The 24,957-nt window shown below is 43.6% G+C and overlaps 1 protein-coding gene across 1 annotated transcript in view; it reads right to left on the bottom strand.

The window, feature by feature from the left end:
* Positions 1 to 320: 320 nt before the first annotated feature.
* Positions 321 to 24,957, bottom strand: part of LOC145414255 (cyclin-dependent kinase 9-like) — a 70,695-nt gene continuing 46,058 nt past the window's right edge. The window contains exons 6-8 of the mRNA XM_080283854.1: positions 17,120 to 17,258; positions 13,469 to 13,691; positions 321 to 652 (exon numbers count right to left, since the gene is read on the bottom strand). Of these exons, the coding sequence (XP_080139980.1) occupies positions 321 to 652; positions 13,469 to 13,691; positions 17,120 to 17,258 (694 nt within the window). The remainder of the gene's footprint in view (positions 653 to 13,468; positions 13,692 to 17,119; positions 17,259 to 24,957) is intronic.

The following is a 24,957-nucleotide window of genomic DNA, read 5'->3' as shown; positions in this document are numbered from 1 at the left end:
ACATTCCCATTAAATAGCTGTGATGTAATATTTTGTACAGGTCAGAGAAAAAAAGTACTCAATTATATGATGCTTTTCAGAAAACAGCTTTATCTCTGAAAGTTTATGTCTGGGGGTAGCTTTACATGGTAGAATACAAGGGACTGGATTAGTTGGTAGGGTGAGGTAAAACTATGCTGGGAACTGCATAACTAGACTGGTTGGAAGAGCTTGGTAGGGACAAGGTGGGACTGCATGAACTGGGCAAGGGAAGAGGAGAAAGAAAGATGTGAAACTGGGCAAGCTGACATAGATACTTTGTAGTCAAAGAGTTCAGGGGCTCAGAATATTCTCTCAGGACAAGAGGACATGCTGGCAACACTTGCTGATGCTGACGATCGATGCCCTGGCCTTCTTGACCCGGAGGATGAGCTTTGTGCTGATGACCCTGAAGTTGACCCCTGGCTTGAGGAGTGGCCTGCCTGAGACTGCTGTGACTGTGATGACTGTTGCTGTTGCTGCTGCTGCTGTTGCTGTTGCTGTTGTTGCTTGCCACGGCGTGGTGGTGCCAAAAACTCAAACATGCTGTGTGTGTGATGGGAGAGCATCTTGCCAAGGTCACAAGGAAGAGGGTCCATCCAGAAGAAGTCATGATTTAGAGAAGAATCAGCATCTGAAAGAAGACTGGAATGCTTTAGGAGAAGAGAGAAAAAAAAAAATCAGTGTAATGTCAAGATGAAGAAGTCAGATGAGAGAGAGAAAAAAAATGTTCTTTATCTACACACCATATATATCTAGCTCCAAGAATAACTCCGAAGCATGAAACATTCAGTCACAAGTAAATGGAGTAAACGTCCAACATAAGACATTAACACTGTTACAAATTTTATTATGCTTCTCTGATTTCTTCTTTTCCAGATGGTGGGAGGTAATCAGCTGATTTTGGCATTTAGTCTAGCTTCCAGTACATAGGAAATATCAGCTGTGTACCATGGCCTACTTCAATATGAGGATTCCTTACAGGAAGTATAGCATTTTTTTTATGTATGAATGTATACATAATTTCTCTTTAACTGGCACAATAGGTAGTAAAATAATGGATGCATACTGGGTGATAATACCATAAATGTTATAACACACAGCTAGCATGGGACTCTGATATTGAAAATAAAAGTAATCAAAACCAGTAACTAAACTTAAAATACATAGGTAACAATGACACTTTTTTTATTACCATTCTATTAGGAAGCAAAAAAAAGCAGCAGTAATTTAGCAGTGGGACTCTGAAACGGAGAAATGAGTAATTAATACCAGTAACTCTACTTACAACAGGTAACAAAGACAAATTTTATATTATCTTTCTAACATGAAGCACAATACACCAGCAGTAATTTCTTTGCTAATTCTAGTCATTAACTTGCTGCATGCAACTTACCTAGTATGAGCAGGGTTCTTAAAATTGCACCACGAAATTTCAGCATCACACAACTTTGATATTAGACTATCTATTATGCCACATTTCCAGCCTCAAGGTTGAACCCAGAAGCAAAAGAACAGCAGCTATGATGAACAAAATGCACTTGCTGATCCATTTACCATGCAAATTTAAAGTGATATTAGGCTGTGTACTATATTTCATTCTCACCCTCAAGGCTGATCCCAGAACAAATGAACAATAACTACTATGAACAAAATTCATGCACTTGCTGATTCATTTACCATGGCTTTAACAACTGAGGAAGACTTAAACCTGTCTAGAAAAAACAGTTCTTGATGCTTATATTTAATGCAAGGGTGAAAGTGGCTAAGGGAAGAGTGGCAAAGATGAAAAAAATGATTGAAAGTAGCATGTCATACTCAAGTTATGGCTTCTTAGACTAACTGGCAAATCCCCCCAGGCTTTGACAGAGGCGAGTCTTCTCATGTCATTGCCAGGTTTTCACCAACTGGGAAATTTCCAGTCACATTAACTCCATAATGATAGGTAGTTAAACAAAAATATATCCCAGGTAGATGTGCCATACCATTTCCAATACAATGTTGTACATGTGAAGTTATTTTGCCATGGTCACTAAATTGGAGGTGGCAGGTGGTGGCAACCATCATCCACTCACTTGCTCCAGTGCTGCCTACGTTTTCCTTTACTTTTATAACTTTTCTGTGTCTGCCCCCTCTCTTCCTATTTCTCCCACCTTCCTGGTCACCTTTTAATACCAGTACTCATCTTCCATTTTCAGGTGGCTTTACTTTGAATGACAAGCTTAATGGTTTCTTGTAAGGCAGAAACCTTTACAATGCTGGTTGGTAACCATATAACCAACCCATATGTGTTCCCTACGTGTTAGCAAATGGGTTGGCGGACGGTTAGTGTCCTCCATCCCCCCCGTAAAACAACTAACTCAAAGACAAACGACCATCCCTTATAGGATTACAGCATCAGGCTATAGATAAACAGACTGACTAAACTGGCCATATTGCCACAGTTCATGGGTTACCTGAGGGCAAGTGCATATTTGCCTCTTGCTTTAACAGACCTTGATAAATTGGACATCAGATTTGACGGACACTACAAAGGCCACCAAACATTTGTAGGCTATAACGAAGTGTCCATTAAATGGGGTGCAACGGATCGCAGTACATGTTTCCTATTCTTTTTATTCTGCAGCTACTGCAAATTGACTTAGGACCTCCCTCCACAAGGTATTAAAAACACAGAAATCATAGTATATCACAATGCTTGTTCATGAAATGCCATTCATTAATATGAAATCATGTTTCCCTTGTTTTTCAGGACCAGTTGGATGCGTTTAGGCATGGAATCACTTAGATCTCTAAATCAATCTAAAGACATTTCTTTGCACCCAACATTTGTCAGTTCAGTCTTGAGGTTGTCCAGATTGGGTGTCTTCTTCTCTGCCATGATTTTCTTCATCTTTCCCCAGCAGTTTTCTATCGGATTAAGATCCGGACTGTTGCCAGGCCAGTCAAGGACCTCAATCCGATTATCCTGAAGTCATTTTGTCACCTTTCTTGACTTGTGACATGGAGCTGAATCGTGCATGAAAAAGTCGCACCCATGAATAGCAAAAAAAGTTTAACAAATGATCTTTCAGAACCTGAATGTACCGGCCACCATTCATCATCAAGCTCTTAGGAAGAAAGAAGAGGCCCCCCTTTCCCATTTCACCAGAGAAACACCCTCATACCATTACTGATTGTGGGTGCTTAACAGTCGGCACCGTGTATGCTGGGTCATATCGACTATGGGAGGCAGGGCAACGAACCTTGGCAGAACGCACCTGGAACACTTGAAATGTGCTTTCATCAGAAAACATAACTTTTCTTCACTCATTCAATGTCCAGTGTGCTTACTTCCTGGCAAACTGAATGCGCTACTTCTTCATGCAGTCAGTGAGAAGCAGTTTCTTGGCTGCGGGGCAGCTTGGCAAACTCAGCTCCTTCTGCATGCGGTGTTGGATAGTTTGAGATGTAACAGCTGGGGATGCATTCTCTTTGATTCTTCTGTTGTCAGTCAAGGATTCTTGATTACTTCCCTCTCCAGAAGTGTATCTGTACCTCTGGAAGTCGTCCTCTTTTTTCCACTGCCATGCTTGTGCTCTGATACGACATCAGGTGGCAGGCCACGCGCTGCAGCAAGAATCTTCATGACGGTCGACTTTGTGCATCCAGTACGTTCACAAATCGTGTTGATAGGGACATTATCCTGCCTCCATTCAATGATACGGACCCTCTCATCCCTTCAGCAGTACTTTCCAGGAATGACAACTCGACTCTAGGAAAGTAACAGGGCAAACAGTAATGCATATGATAAAAGCGGGAGGTGCAAGCTCAGAGTGACGGGAACATATACTCCCACACTCAATTCTGGGCAAGCACTGACGTGCTGAGTGTTTCACCCCCTCCCGCCAACACCAGAGGAGTTGCCAGTTACTTCTTGCCCAAAACATTCACTTGGAAGAGGTGGAAACAGTAAGCAAAGACAGACAACTCTCCCAGAGCAATTCTGTGTGTAGGTTCGAAGACAATTTGAGGTAAGTGTATCTATCTAACTATTTGTAGCCAGATACCATAATCCTGTACGGGGTGGCTGTTTGTCTTTGAGTTATTCATTTTAAGGGGAGGGACACTAACCCTCCACCAACCCACTTGCTGACATGTAGGGGACAAATATGGGTCAAAATATGGTTACCACCCAGCATTTTACATGGTTTCCTGGCTTACAGGAAACCATAAGACTTGTCACTCAATGTAAAGCCACCTGAAAAAGAGAGTAATAAAAAGTGACATAAAAGATAGGAGAAACAAGGAGAAAGGAGGATACACAAAGAAAAGCTCTAACCTGGCCTGAAACTGCCCTCTTCCCGCTGTAAATGCCTAGTTGTAATAACAGACTGTAGTAATGCTGTACTAGTCACAAAGAAGTACTGTGACAAGGATGTGAAATAAGCAGCAAATGGGCAAAATTATCTATCTATCTATTGCCACACGCCATAATCCCGTAAGGGGTGGCTACTTGACTTTGAGTTATTTGTTTTATGGGGAGGGGCACTAACCCTCCACCAACCCACTTGCTGACACGTAGGAAGCACGTATGGTTTGGTTATATGGTTACCACCCAGCGCTGAAAATGGTTTCTTGGCTTACAGGAAACCATTTGGCTTGTCACTCAATGCAAAATTATGGGCCAAGTTAATGTAAAATGGGTATAGTTTTCATTTTTAGTACTAGACTATCCTATTGTACTCATTTTCAAATATGTACTTGAAATCCCACCTCAGGGGGAAAGAGGGGAACAATGGATACAACAGACTATCAGCTTTACTGGATCAGGCTTCCCCCGAATTACAGTAGTCCATTATGGTAAGGATATACAGTACTGCATGTGTGTGTACAGTAATCTCTTTAATATCCGGATGCCCAATAACCAGACTCCCCAGTGTCTGGACATCTTCGGCCTGGGCCTTCGGAACCTATATACTGTATAAAAAAAAAAAAAAAAAAAAAAAAAAAAAAAAAAAAAAAAATGAGGATGTGAAGGAGTGCTGTGGTGAGGATGTGGATGTGATAGGAAGCGTTAGGAGAACCACACAGACGTGGTTTGGCCATGTGAAGAGGATGGAGAGTGAGAGACTGACAAGGAGAGTGTATGTGAGCGAGGTGGAAGGGGAGAGGGGGAGGGAAAGGCCAAGGATGAGATGGAGGGATGGAGTGGAGAGATATATGAGAGAGGGGGGTGAGAATTGGAAGCAGGGCTGTGAAATGGCGGGGGACAGGGTGACGTGGAGGAGATTTGTTTGTGGCCCGCGTATGGGACTAAGGTGTCTGGCAACTGATAGATAGATGGTCTTTGAACTTGGTGCGTGGTGCCAAACAGCTGTGTTTACATGCAGGCCCTTGCCTCCTCCCCTCCCCAGTCACCACTTAACTACCATCCTGGCTAGACGCTCATCGCAATGGATGCAGCACATGCTCGTTTTTGTGAATAAATAGTGAATAAACTGCAATACCTCGCCACTTGACCACATGGGAATTTACAGTGTTGTGCAGTGTTAAGAAATTAGAATTCAGAGTGCAAAGGATAAAGTGCAGAATGCAAACTTGCGATTGCAACTGGCATGGCGCAAGTAAGAACAGAATGTGCAGTTAAACAATTATAATTCACAATGCACAGGATTAAGTAAAGCACAACACTGGATTACTGTACGTGTTTCAAGAGCATATTCACCACTGCCAGACCCTTATAGGAGGTGGGTTAATCTTCGTAACGGCCACGAACACGTTATAAGTACCCTGCACACTGCTAAATATTTTCTATACTCACTTATAATTCCTCATTCCCTGGTTCCTTTTCATTTATTTCATGCTTTCTATCCCTTATTTGTGTGAACAGGGTCTTAAATAGGTGCTATGCATGTCCGGTAGGGAATTATGTAAGTGGTTTTCTGAGTTAGGCTGGATTAGGGTCCGTAAGTACCTGTCCAGGAGGTATTTTCCCAGTAACTGGACAAACCCACTTTTCGGACATGCCTTTGGCTCTATTACACTGGATATTGGAGAGATTACTTACCTATCTGTCTAGTTATCTATATATCCTGTATATATTTCTTTGATGCTAGGAAGAAAAAAGGAGGAGAGGGAGGGGGGAGAGAGAGAGAGAGAGAGAGAGAGAGACAGACAGAGACAGAACACATCCATTTTAAAAGACTGGAGGTCAAAGGCAGAGAGAAAAAGAAACAGAAGATAGTTCCATAGTTGAACTGTTGCATACATGAAGGACTGGGAGTATCGGTTAACTCTTGCATTAGAGAGTTGGAGGGAAATGGGGTGAGAGTTTATATACAGATGGGTCCTAGGTGCCTGCCATAATGGAAGGGGGGATGCAAGCAGAGTTCAGGAGAGCAGTGACAAATGATGTAGTGACAGAAAAGAGATACAGATGCAACAGTGCAGCGAAGAGACAATGGCTGAAGGGAGTCCGTACAAGCAGGAGAGTTAATGAGATGAAAAGCCTTTGACTCCACTCTGTTGTGAAGGGCTGAATGTGGAGAGTTCCCCCACACATGAGAGTTGTTCTCTACACAGAGATGAATAAAACCCTGTATAAAGTCAACAGCTGTGCCCTGGTAAAGAAGGCATGGAGTCTACTTTGCACACCTAATCTCTCGACTCAGATTTTGCAAGTGAGGCAATATGATCTTTCTATGATAAATCCTGAGAGGATGAAACTCCAAGTATGCAGAATTGAGTTAGATGTTATTAATTATGAAAGTATATTCCTGTGGACAATTTTGGTGGATCAAAATATGCAGGAACTAAGTTTTGCAAGCATTAACCCATCGCGTCCGGCATATATTTCCGCCGACCCTTCTTCTGGAAAGGTATTTCTGAAAAAAATCACCTTTTTTTAAACCTTAATATCTCAGCTAATACTTAATCAGAAATAAAAAAACTAAGTGTCTTAATACTCACCAATCTTTCAACTTCAAGCTGACTGCCTCAGACTGTCTGTGAAGTGTGTGTAGTCAGAGAGAGTGAGTGGAGAAATTAGGCAACTTCTGGTGTTTTTCATTTTTGCCCATGTCTATATGCGTGGCTGAGGTGCGAAGGCACAACTAAGGCTTACCCTAGCCCTTCACAGTAGTAACACTTCCAGAAGACCGCAATCCACCACAGCTGTCATTTCCGTGTAGGTTTTTCAGAATTATGGTGTGAGTGAGGTTACTATAGCAACGACCTTGTGTCTGGCAGGCTTAGCCCACCTACAGCTCCTTGCACTTTCTCGCCTCACCACCGCTCCACCATGCTTCCACCAGCACCTTACACCACCCACCCACCCACACCCAAAAACACACACACACACACACACACACACAGATGTATGGTTGGCTTGCACTGTCAATCAATTCTAGCATCGCTGTGCTACTAGAATTCTGGGTAATACTATTACTACCACCAATACTACTACTATTACATAAAAGCTAAAAAAACAATATTGTGAGCAAAATACTTATTCACGTACCGTCCATAATCCACTATAATTTCCACTATTAATTTTTTTTTGTGTGACTTGTATTTTTTCATCATAACAAATATGTCTATCTATCTATCTATTGCCAGATGCCTCAATCCCGTTTGGGGTGGCCACAAACAAATCGCCTCCAAGTCGCCCTGTTCCCCGCCATTTCACTGCCATGCTCCCAACTCACACCCCCCTCTCTCATATACCTCTCCACCCCATCTCTCCATCTCATCCTCGGTCTCCCCCTCCCTCTTCCACCCTCCACCTCACTCACATACACTCTCTTCGTCAGTCTTTCACCCTCCATCCTCTCCACATGGCCAAACCACCTCAGTGTGTTCCTCACAACGCTTCCTATCACATCCACATCCACACCACAATGCTCCTTTATATCCTCATTCGTCAGCCTGTCTCTCCACGTGTACACACACAAAAACTTTCAGTTAAAAATAAGGCACTGACTTCATCATGAAACAAAGTTTCTGTTTCAATTATTCACATAAATATACACAAAGCAGTAAAAAGAAATTTTTCTATTTACACGAAAACCCACATATGTACTAACACTAACTTATACATACGACCCAGACTTCTACAACTCGGTCTTTGAGTGGAACTCAAAGAAACAGGTGGGACACAGTGCCACCTGGCATTCAGCACGCCACCACCTCATCATACGAAGTTGCGGTTGTTGGCGCGATGAATTGGTGCAAACATAGCAACACCGGAAGGCTTCTTTGCCAGCTGGTGTTGGAGGCAGCGCTTCCAGGTGTTACGTCCCCATCTCACACTGCCACAGGCTCCTACAGCAGTATTGGCCTTTAGGTGTACAGTGCCCAAGATCAGCCGAGGCGTTGTGAATAAACACTGGCTTTTTAAGTTCACTGTCTTTATTTTCCAAATAACTACACTTAATGCTTTCCAACTTCACTCCATTGTTTTCACAAGCATTGGAGTTCTACAAATTTTACTAACTGCAATTACCCTTAATGCTTGACAACACGTCACTATTTTTCACAAGTACCGATGATATACAAACTTCAATTATCATTATTTCCTAACAACACTTCACTGTTTTCACAAGTACCGAAAACATACAAACTTCACTACACTCAACCTGAAATGAAAACCAACTGAACTCAAAATAGTCTCTTCCCCATCCTCATATAAGCTTGCATTACTCGAGAAACTTCTAGCACATACTCGATGGGGCAACAGCTAACAGTTACCAATTCAGGACAACCAAAACATGCCAGGGTCTTCTTACATTATATAACACTCTAAATCATTGACCATACGAACTTAAATTACATAATTAACAAACAATCACATATATAAAACATTATTGAGAAAAAGAGCACAAAAATTAATGCATAACTTACGGAATAACTACATTCACAAACAGCAGGCAAACTGGCAACTCCGACTCGTACCAAAAACATCGAGAAACATAAAGATGCTCCTCGACTACCTAACTCACAAATCTCGCTTCTTAACACAGGTAATGCCTACTGAGGTAGTCCCTGCACTGCAGCCCATCAGGCAGTTGCTGTGCACTGTGTCTCCATCTCCCAGCAGGCACTACTTGGCCATATCTCTACAGGAGGCCATGGGTGACATCCTTCTCAAACTGTTTGTGGGATGTTCTTGTCTGTGTGATGCGCTTGTAAAGAATGAAGGCATTCAGTATACAGACATCAAGTATGTGTAAGAATACCTTCTTATACCACTTACAGCAACACCTCAGACAGCTGAAGGTGCCAGTCTGCACATCACATTTATCGACAAGTCACATGTTGATGTTATAATTGGTAACTGCATCAGGCTTGAAGACTGGCTGCTTCATTCTTTTATTGACCTGGCCTGTGTTTACCAACTTACCTTCATGGACTGTGGAAAGGACATTTACCTTTCACTCACTGTGCCAGTGTTTAGCAAGGAGTTTCCGTGATTTCATCCTGCACTCCCCCTTCAAGGTGCCCTTGGGAAAGAATGGCCAATGCTTCCTCTTTGTACCAACTACGTCATATGATCCAATTTTGTGTTCTTGCAGGTACTTCGCAAGACTTGGCGCTATGTAGTAATTATTGGTAAACTGGATGTGGTTGCCACCGAAATAATTGTCTATAAGCTTCTTCACGACTGAGCCAGTCCTTCAATAACTCCATATCACTTGCTGTACACACAAAAAAATCTATCATGAAGCCAGTCTTGCAATCACACAAAACAAAAAACTTTATTCCAAACCAATGCCTCTTTGACTGTAGGTACTGTATGAATCCAAGCCATCCCCTGAAGAGAACAAGTGACTCATCAATAACTACTTTCTGGAATGGTCTGAAATATGACCTAAGTTTATCCTTCATTTCCAAAATCGCATGAATATTCCATAACCTATCGCTTGGATGTGGGCCCATGTTGGGAGAGAAATGCAGGTACCAAAGAATGTCGAGGTACCCGTCCCATGGCATGCACTTTCCGAACAGAGGTGTTGATGCAGCATCGTCCACCAACCAGTGGTCACGGATATTGTGTTTTTTTACATGTGACATCAACACTTTCAATGCAAGCCAAATATACATCTCACTTACATTCATCATTGTCCAGTCCTTTATTTCTGCACTTTCACAAACATGTGAGGTTTCACCCTAACTGAAGCAGTATTCCCTATAAGAACTGATTCCATGTACGATAAAATCCATCACCGTCATGGTGAAAAAAGTAATAAAAAAATCAACAGGAGTGGATGTTGAACTGCAAAGGAATTCTGGCTGCATACCTGCATTTGACTCAACAAATATAGGTACACCAAGCTGAAACTCCATCCCTTCCTCCAAGATAAATGTTTCCATTATACCTACCCTTCGTCCCTGCCTTGCCTGCTGTGCACATGACCTGCCCCAAGCCCTGCCCCATCCCCTAGCAGGGTGCCATAGTGAAAAATCTGGCATATAATCACTTGATGAGGCAGGTGATGGTGAAAGCAGGCGATGGGCATGTGTCTGGCAGCCATAAAATGGATGTGGCCGTGCACTTGCACCTGCATACCCAGACGTGCCTGGCTGTGGTGATGAGGCAGGGTTGTGTTGCAAGGCAGATGGCAAGGCAGGTTGGCTTGTCGAGGCAGGTGGCAAGGCAGATGGTGAGGCAGGCCGGCATGGCAAGGTAAATGGGGAGGTAGGCTGGCATGGCAAGGCAGGTGGTGAGGCAGGCCGACGTGGCAAGGCAGGTGGTGAGGCAGGCCGGTGCGGCAAGGCAGGTGGTGAGGCAGGCCGGTGCGGCAAGGCAGGTGGTGAGGCAGGCCGGTGCGGCAAGGCAGGTGGTGAGGCAGGCCGGTGCGGCAAGGCAGGTGGTGAGGCAGGCTGGCACAGCACGGCAGGTGGTGAAGAAGTCCGATGTGGCGAGGAACGTGCTGAGGCAGGCCAGAATGGCGAGGCATGTGGTGAGGCAGGTAGGCGTGGTGATGCACATGGTAAGGCAGGACAATGTGGCGAGGCATCTGGAGACAGGCCAGCATGGCTAAGCATGTGGTAAGGCAGGTTGAGAAGCAGGACAAGTGACAGGTCAACTGGTAAGTAAAATGGTTAGTGGAGAGGCTAGTGCAGTGGCAAGTCATGGAAAATTCCATGGTAGGATGTAAGTCATGTGCTGGTGCAAGGCTTGCCCTATGGTGCTTCCTCCTCCCTCCCTCCTCCACCTCCTCTCTTTCTCTACTCCCTACCTCCTCTTCTATCATCTCAACAGTGCCAATATCCTCCTCTCCAGGATCGTCAATATCCTCTGAACTATTCCCATCATCGGATATGGCAGATGAACATACATGGGGGAAACGATCGATGCACAGCGAAGAGCTTACGTGAGCCACCCTCCTCATCCGAAGCATAAATTTCGACACTCATCATGGCAAGGTCGCTTTCCTCAGTGGAAGAGTCACTCTCCCCACTCACAACTGGTGCTAATGTCAAGCCTAGCTGTTTCCATATCACACTATTGCTAAGGGCCTTTCTTTTCGTGCCGTTAGACTTCCTTGGTGTTGAAATCGGCAGCTGTGGGCGCTCAACCGAGGGTCCAGACACAGGGAAAACTTTTTGCGTAGGTCTATCCATTACAGAGGTGTGCAGGCAACTGGAGCATGACTGGGATGCGTGAAGGAGGGTTACCAGTGGCTGTGTGTGGTGGAAATAACCCGCAGAATATTCAAACAATGCCGTGAAACACTAGGTCATGTATACATGCCACCCAAACATCCTGGGACATCATGTATTCATGACACCCGGATGCAATGGGTTACAAACAAGGCTACGTTTAACCCAATCAGAGATACAGTCCAGCCTCGTTATGTGACAGGGTTGCATCAATTGAAGACCTATCACATAATGATTTATCACACAATGTTTCCTGTACACCAGGAAACATTTACTATTCTAGGAGGTAACCACATAACCAAATCATGGCACCTGGTGGTTTAATGGGCAATTAAGGTGCTCCAATCAGACTGAGCCTGTGCAGATTTATATCCAAGGGGTAGTTGGGCTTTATTGCTCACATAATGCCACTCAGGGATGAGTGAGGCTGGTCACTCGCACCTAAAATGTCAGGACCAACTTCCCTAGCCCCGGGCTCTTACGCTCCTCATGTGGCTACAATGGATTAGATGATGAGATGGATAAGTTGATTTAGCATGGGTTCAATGGGGTGTTTCAGTGGTCTTTCATGAACAAAATACAATGAAAGGCAGACAATTACCGCAAATGTAAACACTTAGCGGCCATCTTGGCTCAGTCAGCTCACTAGTGCCCCATTATGGGGATGGTTGTTACATATTTGTGACAAGATTTCCAAGTCACAAGTTTCAATATTTCACACACAAAATGATATCATTTCTCTAAATATTGCACACTGCACTATTTGTTAAGCACTTGCACTGTTCCTTGGCAATGGCAGTGGTGTTTCATGTTGAAAACAGATTGAATGGCATATGATCACATCCAAATAAATAGGGTTGCATGCATCACCGCATTCACACGAGATTCTCGGATGGCCATGTAAATGCAAATTCGCGATAATTTTTAAAGTTTACACTGAGACACGGCATACCTTTGAATTATCATTGTTCCGATTAATCACAATATGAGAAGTCATGTAATGAGATAGGACTCTAAGAGTCAGGTCAGAAATTAGGTGTGCCACAGCCTCATCCCACGTCTGCTGAAGTAACAGCTCTGATGGATGTTGTGGGAAGTGAATGGAGAGGTGAAGAGTACAATCATCAGCATATGACTGGATGGGGTTACATGTACAGCTCAGATGGTCACTGATGAACAGAAGGAAGAGAGTTAGTGATAGGAGAGAATTCTGAGAAAACCCATTGCTGATGGCTCTAGTGGAGTGTTTTTGGCGAATTTCACTCCTCACGGCACAAAATTAATGCACGTGCTTATCAAGCCACCCTCACACAACTTAAGGTAGAAGTTCATTGCAGGAGGCCCAGCTGCTGTCCAAGGTAGTGCTGCTGTTGCACGACAATGCCCAGCTGCACACTGCTCATGCCAAAATGAATCTCTTGAACACATGACAGTGAAGAATTCTGCCTTATCCTGCCTATAGTACTTATTTGGCACTACTGGACTTTTACCTTTCCCCAAATTGAAGAAGCACCTTTGAAGGCTACCCATCCAGTCTGATGAACATGTCCAAGAAGACACATCTATCTACCACCAAGGCTTCAATCCCTTGATCTACTGCTGCCTCAACAGATAAGGTGACTATGTTGAAAAATAGGCCGATTATGTACATATGTAATCCATGTGTTCCCCACTATAATATGATTACATTCAACACATAAAAAACTGGGAACCTTACCTTCTGACTTACTGTACTCTGGTACTGTATTACTGCCCAGTAGCACCAACAGAAGTATGTACATCTAAAACAAAACTTTTGTCTCACCCATTCTCTTTGAGGGATCCAGTGTTAACATTTTATCAATCAAATCACAGGCATGGGGGTCTCGGACATAAGGCTTGAGTCGTTCCTTGACTTTGCGCTTATGGTTTTTTGGCAATTCCATGGTGGAGTAGAGAGGCAGGTTCTCCACACCTGGCCATACCTCACTGCTGATAGATCCACACAGTTGTGAGATCAAGTTCAACTGATGCTGCTCTGTGCTGCCCTGCATGGTGAGGGACAAGTGAATGTTGAAAATGAATTAATATCTAAAATATTTATCAGACCAAAAAAACAGATCATTATCATACCCTCTTCCACTTACTACATCTCTGGGCTGCCACACTGTTTCCCTGACAGTCTATTTTGTTATTTGCACTATGTAAGATGTGACCTGTCCTTTTTTTTTTTTTCCCCCCCCTAATCAAACTTTTTTCATGTCTCTTCTTGTCCCACACAAAATACATAATACTACCTGTCTCAATCCAGTCTGGTTACCGTATTCTACAAGTTACATTCTATGGACTTTGTCCGATTCATTTAGTTTTGAAAAGCTTTGTACATACTGTATATGCATCAGTCAGCCTTGTTCACCTGGTGGCGGCTCTTCATACAGCATTTCTATTCAACTCTTTAACCTCAAGACAGTTCTGTTGGACCTAATTCCAGGTCTACCTGGGTCCATCTCTTGGTGTTTTACCCTACACATCCACACTTACATGTCTTTTCACTCAGTTTTCGTCCTCCATTCTCACATCTTATTTTTCTATATATACATATTTTTTTACATGTCTGACTCTGGGCAAAGGCTTCTGGGCCTATCCCAAGGCCCAGTAGTCCTCCTACATACCTCCATGTGTCACCCTTTTGGAGCTAACACCCACCATCCATACTGACTACATGCTAGGGCTGTCTCATACAAGACTGGTGTACTGACATTAGCAGGGGTATTTTTACGACATGCCGGTGGGTCTTCTCGTGGATCAAGATAGTCTGTCTTTATGAAATTCAAATCTGAACTGTTCCCTGCCCCAGATGGGATTCAATCCTGGGTCTGAGAGGACTGCAGGACACCTCCCTACCAATTAAGCCACCACCTCCCCAAACCTAAGGATTAAAATCCTTAACCCTTTCATATCATGTGGCACGTCAACGTGCCAATAAGGAAATGTCTGTAGCCATCGGGTGGTACGTATACACGTTTTGGACTTTTCTATACTTGTGCACCAGTACTGTGGGCCCACTTGAGGTTCAATATCACTAGGTGGCAAGGTAGAGGAGTTGCCATCGTGGAAGGACTATTTTATTGTCTATTATTTCCGTCATATATGAGAAGTATGTCAAAGCATGCAGTGCGAGATGTTTTGCTGCCGTGGCAGCTTACTTGGATCTGATGGAAGCGATGTCTGATGGCTCTGATTATGTTGTCAAATGAAAGTGAGAGTGAAAATGAAAGTGCTATAAAAATTAAAAAAAACAGCTTTGAATTTATCTTTATACTGAATGGCACTGGAGGAGCTTCAACACCACAGGTTTTGACAGCTCACCACACAGGTAATTATTATTTTTTAAAAATTATGTTAAACATCATTTTACTCAAGAAATTATGGTCTGTTTTTTGAAGTGGAATATTTTATTAAAACAATTATCTTTATATATCTCAAAACCCCCATGTGTGGGACATCCAGCCCCCCAAAAACACCCAAAGTGAAAAGAACAGGGACAAGATACTGGCATACCCCGAGATCTGGCACATCACTAACTGATGAGTTGCTAGACTGAACAAAAGAAATAGGGGAAGATTCCCACATCTGAACAGCCGTCGATTCACTAGTCCGAACACTCAGCCATTCCCTAGGTTTGAAACAAACGTGTCTCAACGTATACGTGGTGGTGCACAAGGCTCTCCCAATCCTCCCTCCATCCCCTCTCTTCTCCTCCTCCGGTTCCTCCTCCATCCTCCACCACACTCAGAACTGCCAGGCATGTCTCCCTCCCCATCCCTCCACCCTCCCCACCCCCACTTGTCTCCCATATGTGTGTGTGTGTGTGTGTGAGAGAGAGAGAGAGAGAGAGACTAAAAGGGGGGGGGGGTATTGAGGCAGTTTGGCTTTCTTGTCTCCCTCCCTGTCTGCCTGCCCTCCTCCACCCCTGCTTGTCTCCCTCCCCATCCCCCCTCCCTTCCCCATCCCCACTTGTCTCCCTCCCCCATCCCAGCTTATCTCCCTCCAGTCCCTCCACCCCTCCTCACCCCTGCTTATCTCCCTCCTCACCCCCCTGCCCTCCTCCACCCCCACTCGGCATGCTGCCACCTGCCTGCCTGGCTGTAAAGTTACCCTGAAGCATCTCAATACTGCACATCCCATCACCTTACCTTCCTGCAAGTGATGTCTGATGTCTCATTTTTTTGCAATACAGTCAGTGCTCACATAATGCGTGATCCTACAGCGTGAAACTCATATAACACAGGAGACAATTTTTATGTCCAAATTTACTCACGATGCGAAAACGATAGACATTATTTGGGTGGAGGAAGCTGCCCATTTTTTTGAACACCATACTACACAGCGATGATAGATATAATGCAGCCAGGGGCCCCAAATTAAGATTCAAATTATCATAACGTGGCAAACTAGAGTCATAATGTGGTGGGACCAGACACAACGTGGCCAGTGATAGTCACAGTGCGGGTTGCATCTGCCCATGACATACTGCTATCAGGTGTCTGTGTGGGGTATCATCATGGTCCACTGAGCATTCCTGCCCAAGTTAAAAAGACTACCTCTCCCTTTGCTCTGGCTGCACACATGCTCTGTGCGATCTTTGTCCTCTTTTTTCTTTTTGGCCACAGAACTCCACTCCACCTCCCCCCAGCAAGCCCACAACCTCTTACACTGAAGGTGAGGAATCCTTCAGTATTTGTGTGTAATGAAGTCTTTATTAGGTAGGTAAATGTCCTGGAGAGAAAAAAAAAAAAAACTGAAAACTGCCACAGAAGGTGAACTTGGGGCTGGCTTGGGCACCATGAAACCTTTTAACATGTAAACATATGGCCCTATAACACGGAATTCTCATAAAGCAGGAGCTTCTGGGTACAATATTCGTGCATTATGGGAGTGCTCACTGTAGTATTGTTTACGAGGATAATAATATTACATGCCGTTTCTGTGTCAGTCTCTATTGACTGATTATGGTATATGAGAGTTTGGGTTTGGGCCTGGAATGCATTTCTGGCTTTTCTTCAGTATCTTATGGGGAAAACTGCTTCAATATCCGACATATTTGCTGGCCGAACACTCTCACTGGTGTGCAACACCGCCAGATATCGGGGTAGGCCTGTACTGCATATTGGTATTATTCCTCTCGGGGAAACAGACATTTTCCTCGTCATCAAGTTAAAAAGGCTACCACAACCCACCCTCCTCTATTTACTCTTATTTCACTGTCATGAACTGGAAATGTCTGAAATCCTAATCCACAGTATTTGCATATGTTTCTCCAGAGAGGTCCTCAAATACTCTACTTCATAACTCTTGAAAATCTGACTTATGTGCACAGAACACTATATCTCAAAAAGGTTAATCTCACCCCCATCCCTCAGGTAGAGAATAGGACAGAGATGACCAATGATAATGAAGATACATTGTAACAAACCTGCATGATAGGTGTTCGGGTCCACATTTCTGCCATAATACAACCAGCACCCCAGAGATCAATTGGGGGACCATAGTTCCTCTCCCCTAGCAGGAGCTCTGGTGGGCGGTACCATAGCGTAACCACGCGGTTTGTGTACCTGTGGGTTTGATCAAATTAAGATTTGATAATAATGCAGTAGTGTGATGCCAGACCATGTGTACAGGTGGTTGGTTAAGGCCAATAATGAATGGCAAAACTAAGTGGATGGAGCTAGGTGGGAGCAAGGAGGTGAATGGCACTGAACTGCTGAAAAAGGTGTGGCAGGATCGAACATAAAGAGAATGGGATTGAACTGCTGAAACAGGCGTGGCAGGATCGAACATAAAGAGAATGGAGTGGAATGAGGGAGGGTAGAACTTACCGAGGTGAAGTAAAGGACGGAGTGGAGATGGGACCTTTAAATTATTATCCAGGGCAGAGAATGTGGTGGGGAAGAACATTATATGGTAATACAGGGGTGTCCCAGTGTTACAAGAAGTTACGTTTATGGAAATCTGCTTGTTAAATGAATGCTCATACAACAGAGTACATAACCTATGGGAAAAAGGGGCTTTGATGTTTGACCACTGCCAGCTTGCAGTACAAGGAAATTTTACACAAGAATAAAGGTTAGTTATATCTAACACATACATACATAATTAACATATGAACTATAATAATGCCTATCTATGGTACTTTAATGGCAGCATAAAGATCCCCAATAAATTCCACTGGAATTGCAACCATGTCCACAAACTCCAAACTCTGGCTGGCAACTGCATGCAACTTCCATGGCAGGAATGAGTGCAGTTACCCTGAATAATAAACACATCAACCAAGCAGTATAAATTTGCATGATAACATAATTCACGATAACACAATTCACAAGAACTGAGCTCACATAATTATCTTACCTAATTACTCACATCATCACGTAAATTCATTACATACTGTCAGAGCCAATTTTTTCTAACCCTGTGTCCACCAGTTCATTGCAAAAATCAGTGACAACACCATACTTACTGCAATAAACATAAAACTCATGAATTTTACTGTTCCCCTCATCATTAACCTCTTTAAAGTGTTATCTCTTTCCAACGATGGGCCCATCTACACCATAATTGCAGCCAACTCATATTTCTGACAGTGTGCATGTGACTCTCCTCTCATTTGTATTAACCCCTAGGATATGCAATTCAATTGACTGAACTTCCCTGAAAACCTGTACTGTACATGGAGCTGACTTTTCAACTCTTACAGAAGTAAAAAGTTTTATTCCCAAGGTTTAGGGCTTGAACTTACACACCTTATGCCATAAACCAGAGCATTTTAGACCAACTGGTTCATGAGCTATATCCTGTCAAAGTTGAAAAAAGTTACAATTCCAGGCAGGGCGACTCCACTTTTCTATGTGCTCCCACCCTATCCCAACCTCATTCCTCCCCTCCCATAACCTTCCTCATCCACTTGCATCATCCCCCCCTCTCTTCCTCCCCTCCTCCCCCTCCCCCCACCAAAAGACAAAGAGGAAAGGCAAAGAGTGAGTACAGGGGTGTGAAGGGTGGGTAGGGGGGATATAACCCTCCCCAGGGAGACAGGGAGGGGAGGGAAGGGGGGGAACCATTGTGGCATGATGGAGGATGGTGGGGGAGGAGGAGGGAGGGAGCAGGAGGCAGTCAGAGGTGAAGAAGGGGGAGAAGGAACATAGGTATTGGGGTAGAGGAAGGCGGCGAGAGGGCAGTGGGGGAATCGCCCCCCCCCACCACCACCACGGGTAGGGGCCTGGATCCTCCCCTCTCCCTACTCAGGACTTAGTTCTCATTGGTTTGCATCAATATACATCACAATCAGGGCGAAGCCTAGTGTCCACAGTTTTTTACAAAGGCTCCTCTATCGATCACAATCGTCATCAAGCCAAATTCTGGAAATGGATTGATCGATCCTATTAGTACTTTAACCCGCCCCGTCCCGGAGACGTGAATTCACATCCTCACATGATGTATACTCATATCCCGGAGACGTAAATTAACGCGGCAACAATGCAAGGTCCCTAATTTGCACAATTTTCAATTTTCGCAAGTGATTTTTGGCACGTATACACAGGACACCTTCCTCTACAAGATGCCAGGCAGGGACAGTGCCTTACCCAGCATGACCTCCCCCCCCCCTGCATGACCTTTTCTCAGCAATTCACCTGTTATCAGTGACCTGGCCAGTAAAGCCATGTCATGCCACGGTACGAAATTCAGGGCCAGAGTGATTCCCCAATCAATGACAATGTGGAGGACAAACATTAGAGGAAGAAACAGTCAGAAATGATGATCAGGTAATGTGGCAAAAAAAGGTCAGGAATGGTGATGAGTTAGTGAGTGAAACAATGCTTATAATGCCTATATTACCGTTTGAAAACCAATATACTCTCGTACTACATATAAATTCGTATCAAATAAATAAATAAATACCGTTTATGAGTGGTGTAGAATAGTTATCCTCCCATAGAACTCGTTTTCTTTGCAGCCAGCCTGATAGAAAACCCTGTAAGGTAAGGAGGTACTCCTACCTGGATCGAGTATTTTAAACCTCAGGTGAGAGATTTCTCTATGAATTTTCGATGTTTCTCACCAAAAGCGGATGTTTGAGCAAAAAAAAAAAAAAAAAAAAAAAAAAAAAAAAAAGGTCCAAAAATGTCGGGACTGGGGCGTACCACTGCCCAGAAAACGTCGGGATGGGGTGGGTTAAGGGTTAAGCGCTCACATCACACACTAACTCGTCCAATATATTTTTTTTTTTTTTTACTTTTTCCTCACGAATAAATGCTTTATTGTCTTCGTAGCACTTTCACTGCAAGGAACATTTTCTAGGTGCTTAGGCATCATGACTAAGGTAGCTTGAAATTGCATGGTCAGAGTTGTGAGGGAAGGGGGGAGGAAAAAAAATTTCTAGACACAACGACATTCGCAACACCAATGAGACTGAGGCAGGCACGTATAACACGTGGGTCATGTGGGTGGGCTTGGATCACAAAACCCTTGCACAGTGCAACAAAAGCTCAATGCAGCTGTAAACAAACACATCCATCTGGAAATCAGATACCTAGATGCAACCACTTTGTTTCTTCCATGCAACCAAGTGATATTACAGAGCTATTAAATAATACTGTAGTACAGTATAATAATAATACTGTCATACAGTAAACAATAAGAACACTCCAAGCTTGATGGGGTTGAACTATCTGCACGTCACTTCATCACCATCAGGGCTGGCTCAGTGTCTCACCATGACCTGAGAGAATGCAATGGCGAAAGTTGTAGCAGTGCTTTTAAATTTTCCTTATGTGTACTTCATATCTCAATCTCAGGTGCTGATGCTCATAACATCAAATTATCGGTACTTGTAAGACTGACAAACGTCCTACAATGTCAACCTCATAACACTGAATTCTTGGATAATGGATGCTTGTATAAGGGGACCTTACTGTACACTGCAAAGAAAGATACAGCTTCATCATTAGTGTTACTGTGGTGATGGCCCCAGTGTCATGTAGATATAAACTCAATGAGCTGCAGGAATCTGGCCATTCCCAGAGATCTCTTGCTAAAGCCATATAATGAAGTTCTGTCTGTGTTGTGAGACTGAAGTGCATGAGGTGATTAAGTACATTATGATGTGAAGGGCTACATTGTGACTGGGGAAGAGTAAACTGACAGTGTGTTGTATTCTGTGTTAGTGATGAATTACAGAAAAGCACAGAGGCACTGAAGTCTCGCTTGGTGAATGTCTTTCTGGGATGTATACGGTAGTTTCTTTAGAATAACTGTCCAGTGGAGGTTCATGGCCAAATGTTTTAGCTGACTGGTGGTTTTGTGCTTGTGAAGTGTAGCACTAGGTGGAGGAGGAGAGATTTTTTTTTAGGCATTCTACCTGGTGATGTTTTTCATACTTTGTTTCTTTGTGGTGACAGTGGTGTAGCATATTATTACCACTGTTATAATTTAGTTACAGACAGAGAGGTGGTGAAGTGGGCAATGAGAAAGCTTGGGATGGAGGAGTGGCTGGTTAGGGTGGTTATGGCCATGTATGTGGGTGCTTGCACCCCGGTGAGAGTGAATGGAGATTTGAATGACGAGTCTTCCGTGAATGTTGGTGTGCATCAGGGGTCGGCTTTGAGTCCCTTGTTGTTTATCATGGTACTTGAAGCCCTCTCACATGACCTGAGAAAAGGACTTCCGTGGGAGATGTTGTATGCTGATGATTTGGTGTTGACTGCAGGGAACGAAAGGGAGGCGGAGGAAAGATTCAGGAAGTGGAGAGATGGTATGGGGCACAAGGGATTCAGAGTAAATGCAGATAAAACAAAAGTGATGATATCTAGGGCTGGTGGCAGTTCTGTCGAAGAAGAGGGAGAGTGACCATGTGCAATTTGCCACAAGGGTGTAGGAAGTAATTCCAACTTGTGCAGTGATTGTGATAAGTGGGTGCATAAGAGATGTCGGGGTATTAGAGGTAGACTGTGAGATAATGCTGATTTTATGTGTGCGGTGTGTCAGGGAGGGCAGGTGGAGATGGTCAGGCATGAAAGGATTGAACTTGCTGGTGAGTCTCTTGAGTGTGTGAAAGAGTTTTGTTATTTATTTATTTATTTATTTTTTTTAAGCAAGGAAGAAGGAACCAATGGCCAGGAGCCCACAAACCGTTCCTTCCATGAAAAAAACAAAAACAATACAAAAAAGAGCCAAATTCAAGATCCATTCATTTTGAGATGCCTGGACACACTACATTTGAAAGACTGGAGATCATAGGAAGTGGGAAATACAGACAGAGGCAATAGTTCCAAAGTTGACCTGTTGCATAAATGAAGGACTGGAAGTAACGGTTAACTCTTGCATTAGAGAGTTGGACAGAAAAGGGATGAGAGTTTGTTGTCAGATGGGTGCTACACGCCCGTTGTAGAGGTGGAGGAGTGCAAACAGACAGTTCAGAGAAGCAGTAATCATTGAAGGAGTGATAGAAAAGAGACAAAGATGCAACAGTGCAGCGATAAGACAGAGGCTGAAGGAAGCCAGTAAGAGGAGGAGAGTTAATGAGACCCAAAAGCCTTTGATACCCTACTGATAAGAGCTATATGTGGGGAGCCTCCTCAAACATGAGAGTTGTATTCTACACAGGGGTGAATAAAACCCATGTATGAAGTCAACAACTGTGCCGGGGTAAAGAAGGTACAGAGTCGGCTTAGCACACCTAATCTCTTGGAAGCAGATTTTACAAGAGATGTAATATGATCTCTCCAAGATAAATTCCGAGAGAATAAAACCCCAAGTATGTTCAAGGATGATGCAGGATTGAGCTGGATATCATTAAACATTAGCAGGTACTCCTGTCAAAGATTTTGTTGGGTTGATAGGTGTAAGAACTGAGTCATTGATGCATTAAAAACAACAGGATTACTTTTACCCCAGTCAGAGATACGAGCCAAGTCAGACATTATGTGTGCCATTGCCTCATCCCTTGTTTGTTGAGGTAACTGCTGTGATAAATGTTGCGGGAACCGAATGGAAAGGAGAAGGGTGGAATCATCAGCGTATGAGTGGACAGGATTAGATGTACAGCTTAGAAGGTCACTGATGTATAAAAGGATGAGAGTTGGTGATAGGATGGAGCTCTGAGGATTGATTGATTGATTGTATTAAAATTTGGCGGCACAACTGCCAGGTTCATATGCTGCCAGACAACAAGGTAAAAGACGCAGCAAAATAAGAAGAGCATATTCCAAATAAAGTTATTATCTGTTAGTAGGAATAAAACACTGAAAATAATAAAAGAATAGTTTATAAAATATCAATTACTTATAAAAGTGGAAGGAGGCCCGCCTCCTGAAGAAAACTAAAAACATCAGTAAAATTGCTAAAGGCTTCACCAAACATTGTGGACAAATAGTAGGCACAATCCCTTATGCCTATGGAGAAATCTCTGACGAAGGTCCCCTAAACTCAGACACTCGACCAGCAAGTGACGGACAGTAAGGGGAACAAGGCAGTCATCACAGTACAGCTGAGTCTCACCACTCAGGAGGAACCCATGTCTAAGCTGAGAGTGCCCAATGCGAAACCTAGCAAGAGCCACCTCCAACTGCCGAGACATGGAGGGGAGAACCCTTGGCACAACCACTCTCTGAAAGATTTCTTTTAGTTTATTATGAGCAACACCATCCCAGTATCTCTGCCAACACGTATGAATTGCATACTGCAAGTGAGGTGTTACATCAGAAGCAGGAAGCGGGTAGTTGATTGGGGGCTGCTGAGAAATCGCAGCTTTAGCTACTGTATCTGCCCTCTCATTACCCACCACACCAAATGTGCGGGAAACCAAAAGAAGTCCACATGGCGGCCACGACGGCCAAGAAGAAAAAGCCACTCTAACCCTCCTAAGGTAATCTGGGGTCTATTGGACCGAACACTATTTTTCTTAGTGGTTTTCATATACAGTATTACTATAAGGTCTTGGGATCTGGTTTTCCCTCTACCTTTGTGACTAGTAGACTAGTGTAGGGAGGTGATGGGGTCAGTTCGGGATCTGGCTCTATTTTTGTGCTAAAGGGCCTTTGGGGTCCAATGGACCCCAGGTTACATAACCTGTGATTTTTCTTCCCACATATATCATCCCTACCAAAAATTATTTATTATGACATGTGGTTCTCCTTCCTCTTAAAGATACATTGGCCATTGGTCTACAGCAGGCACTGACAGAAAACTGGTGGAAAATGTAAGTTTTGGTATGGCAGCCACTAATTTCAGTTGGTATAAAATTTGTCAATGTTTTTAAATTTCATTTTCCTTATAATATTATGTCACTTGTATTTTCATACATTTTGTACCAAATTGAAGGAAAAGGCTACAGAAATTGTGTACAAGTGATTGTTTGAATAAAGGTGTTGTAAGTATTTCTGGTGATTTTCTAAAGATTAGGGTCTGGCAGACCCCGGGTTACCTGACATGTTATGGAGTTGTAGGGTTACAAGGGCTAAAATTGATAAAACCAATGGATGGGATGCATTAAAAGACTCCAGTGCAGATAGAGCACTATGCAAGTCACTAAAAAATCACAAAAATGGATTGAGGGAGGGTAAAAATGGTTTTCTATTCTATTCTATCTATCTACTGCCAGACGCCATAATCCCGTAAGGGTTTTAGCAGCATATAAAATTGCAGTCAGTTCCACTGTATACACCAAAGTAATGCCAGGAAGGCTACTGCCCCTACTAAAGGAAGGGAAGACAACACCAAATCCTACTCCAGTATCAGTCTTAGACCCATCAGTATAGACGGGGACAGGCCCCTAATGAGTGGACGTGTGTTCTGAAAAGAGAGAGAGCGACACCTGAGAGGGAAGTGAGCCTTTTTTTCAACAAAAGACCTACAAAATGTCACACGAGGGAGTAGCCAAGAACCCACCCTTGGGATCCGATGTGGACAAACTGCCAGTCTTGGAACAGAGAGGGCTAACATAACGGACCGGACCTCTAACCAAAGGGCTTTGGGAAACTATGACGGATGTCATAAACAGAAGATTGGGAATCCTATGAGATGATGGCACAAGAAATTGAGTCTGGAATGTGGAGATGATACCAACACATCATCTGCAACTGGCATCACAAATCCAAGGGGTGTACACCAGCATCCAACAACAAACTTGAAATGGATGATCTGAATGCCCAGGTTGCCAGACGTACACCAGCATGGTGCACAGAATTTAACAACCGGAGACGGGCATCTGTTGCAGAGGAGCAGACCTCACACCCATATTCAAGTAGGGGAAGAATA

Source organism: Coenobita brevimanus, chromosome 98 (genome assembly GCF_032717465.1).
Source record: "Coenobita brevimanus isolate Jiangsu-jjx chromosome 98, ASM3271746v2, whole genome shotgun sequence".
NCBI classification, from domain to species: domain Eukaryota; kingdom Metazoa; phylum Arthropoda; class Malacostraca; order Decapoda; family Coenobitidae; genus Coenobita; species Coenobita brevimanus.
The sequence above is the reverse complement of the archived record's forward strand: the minus strand, read 5'-3'. Positions and strand labels throughout refer to the sequence as shown.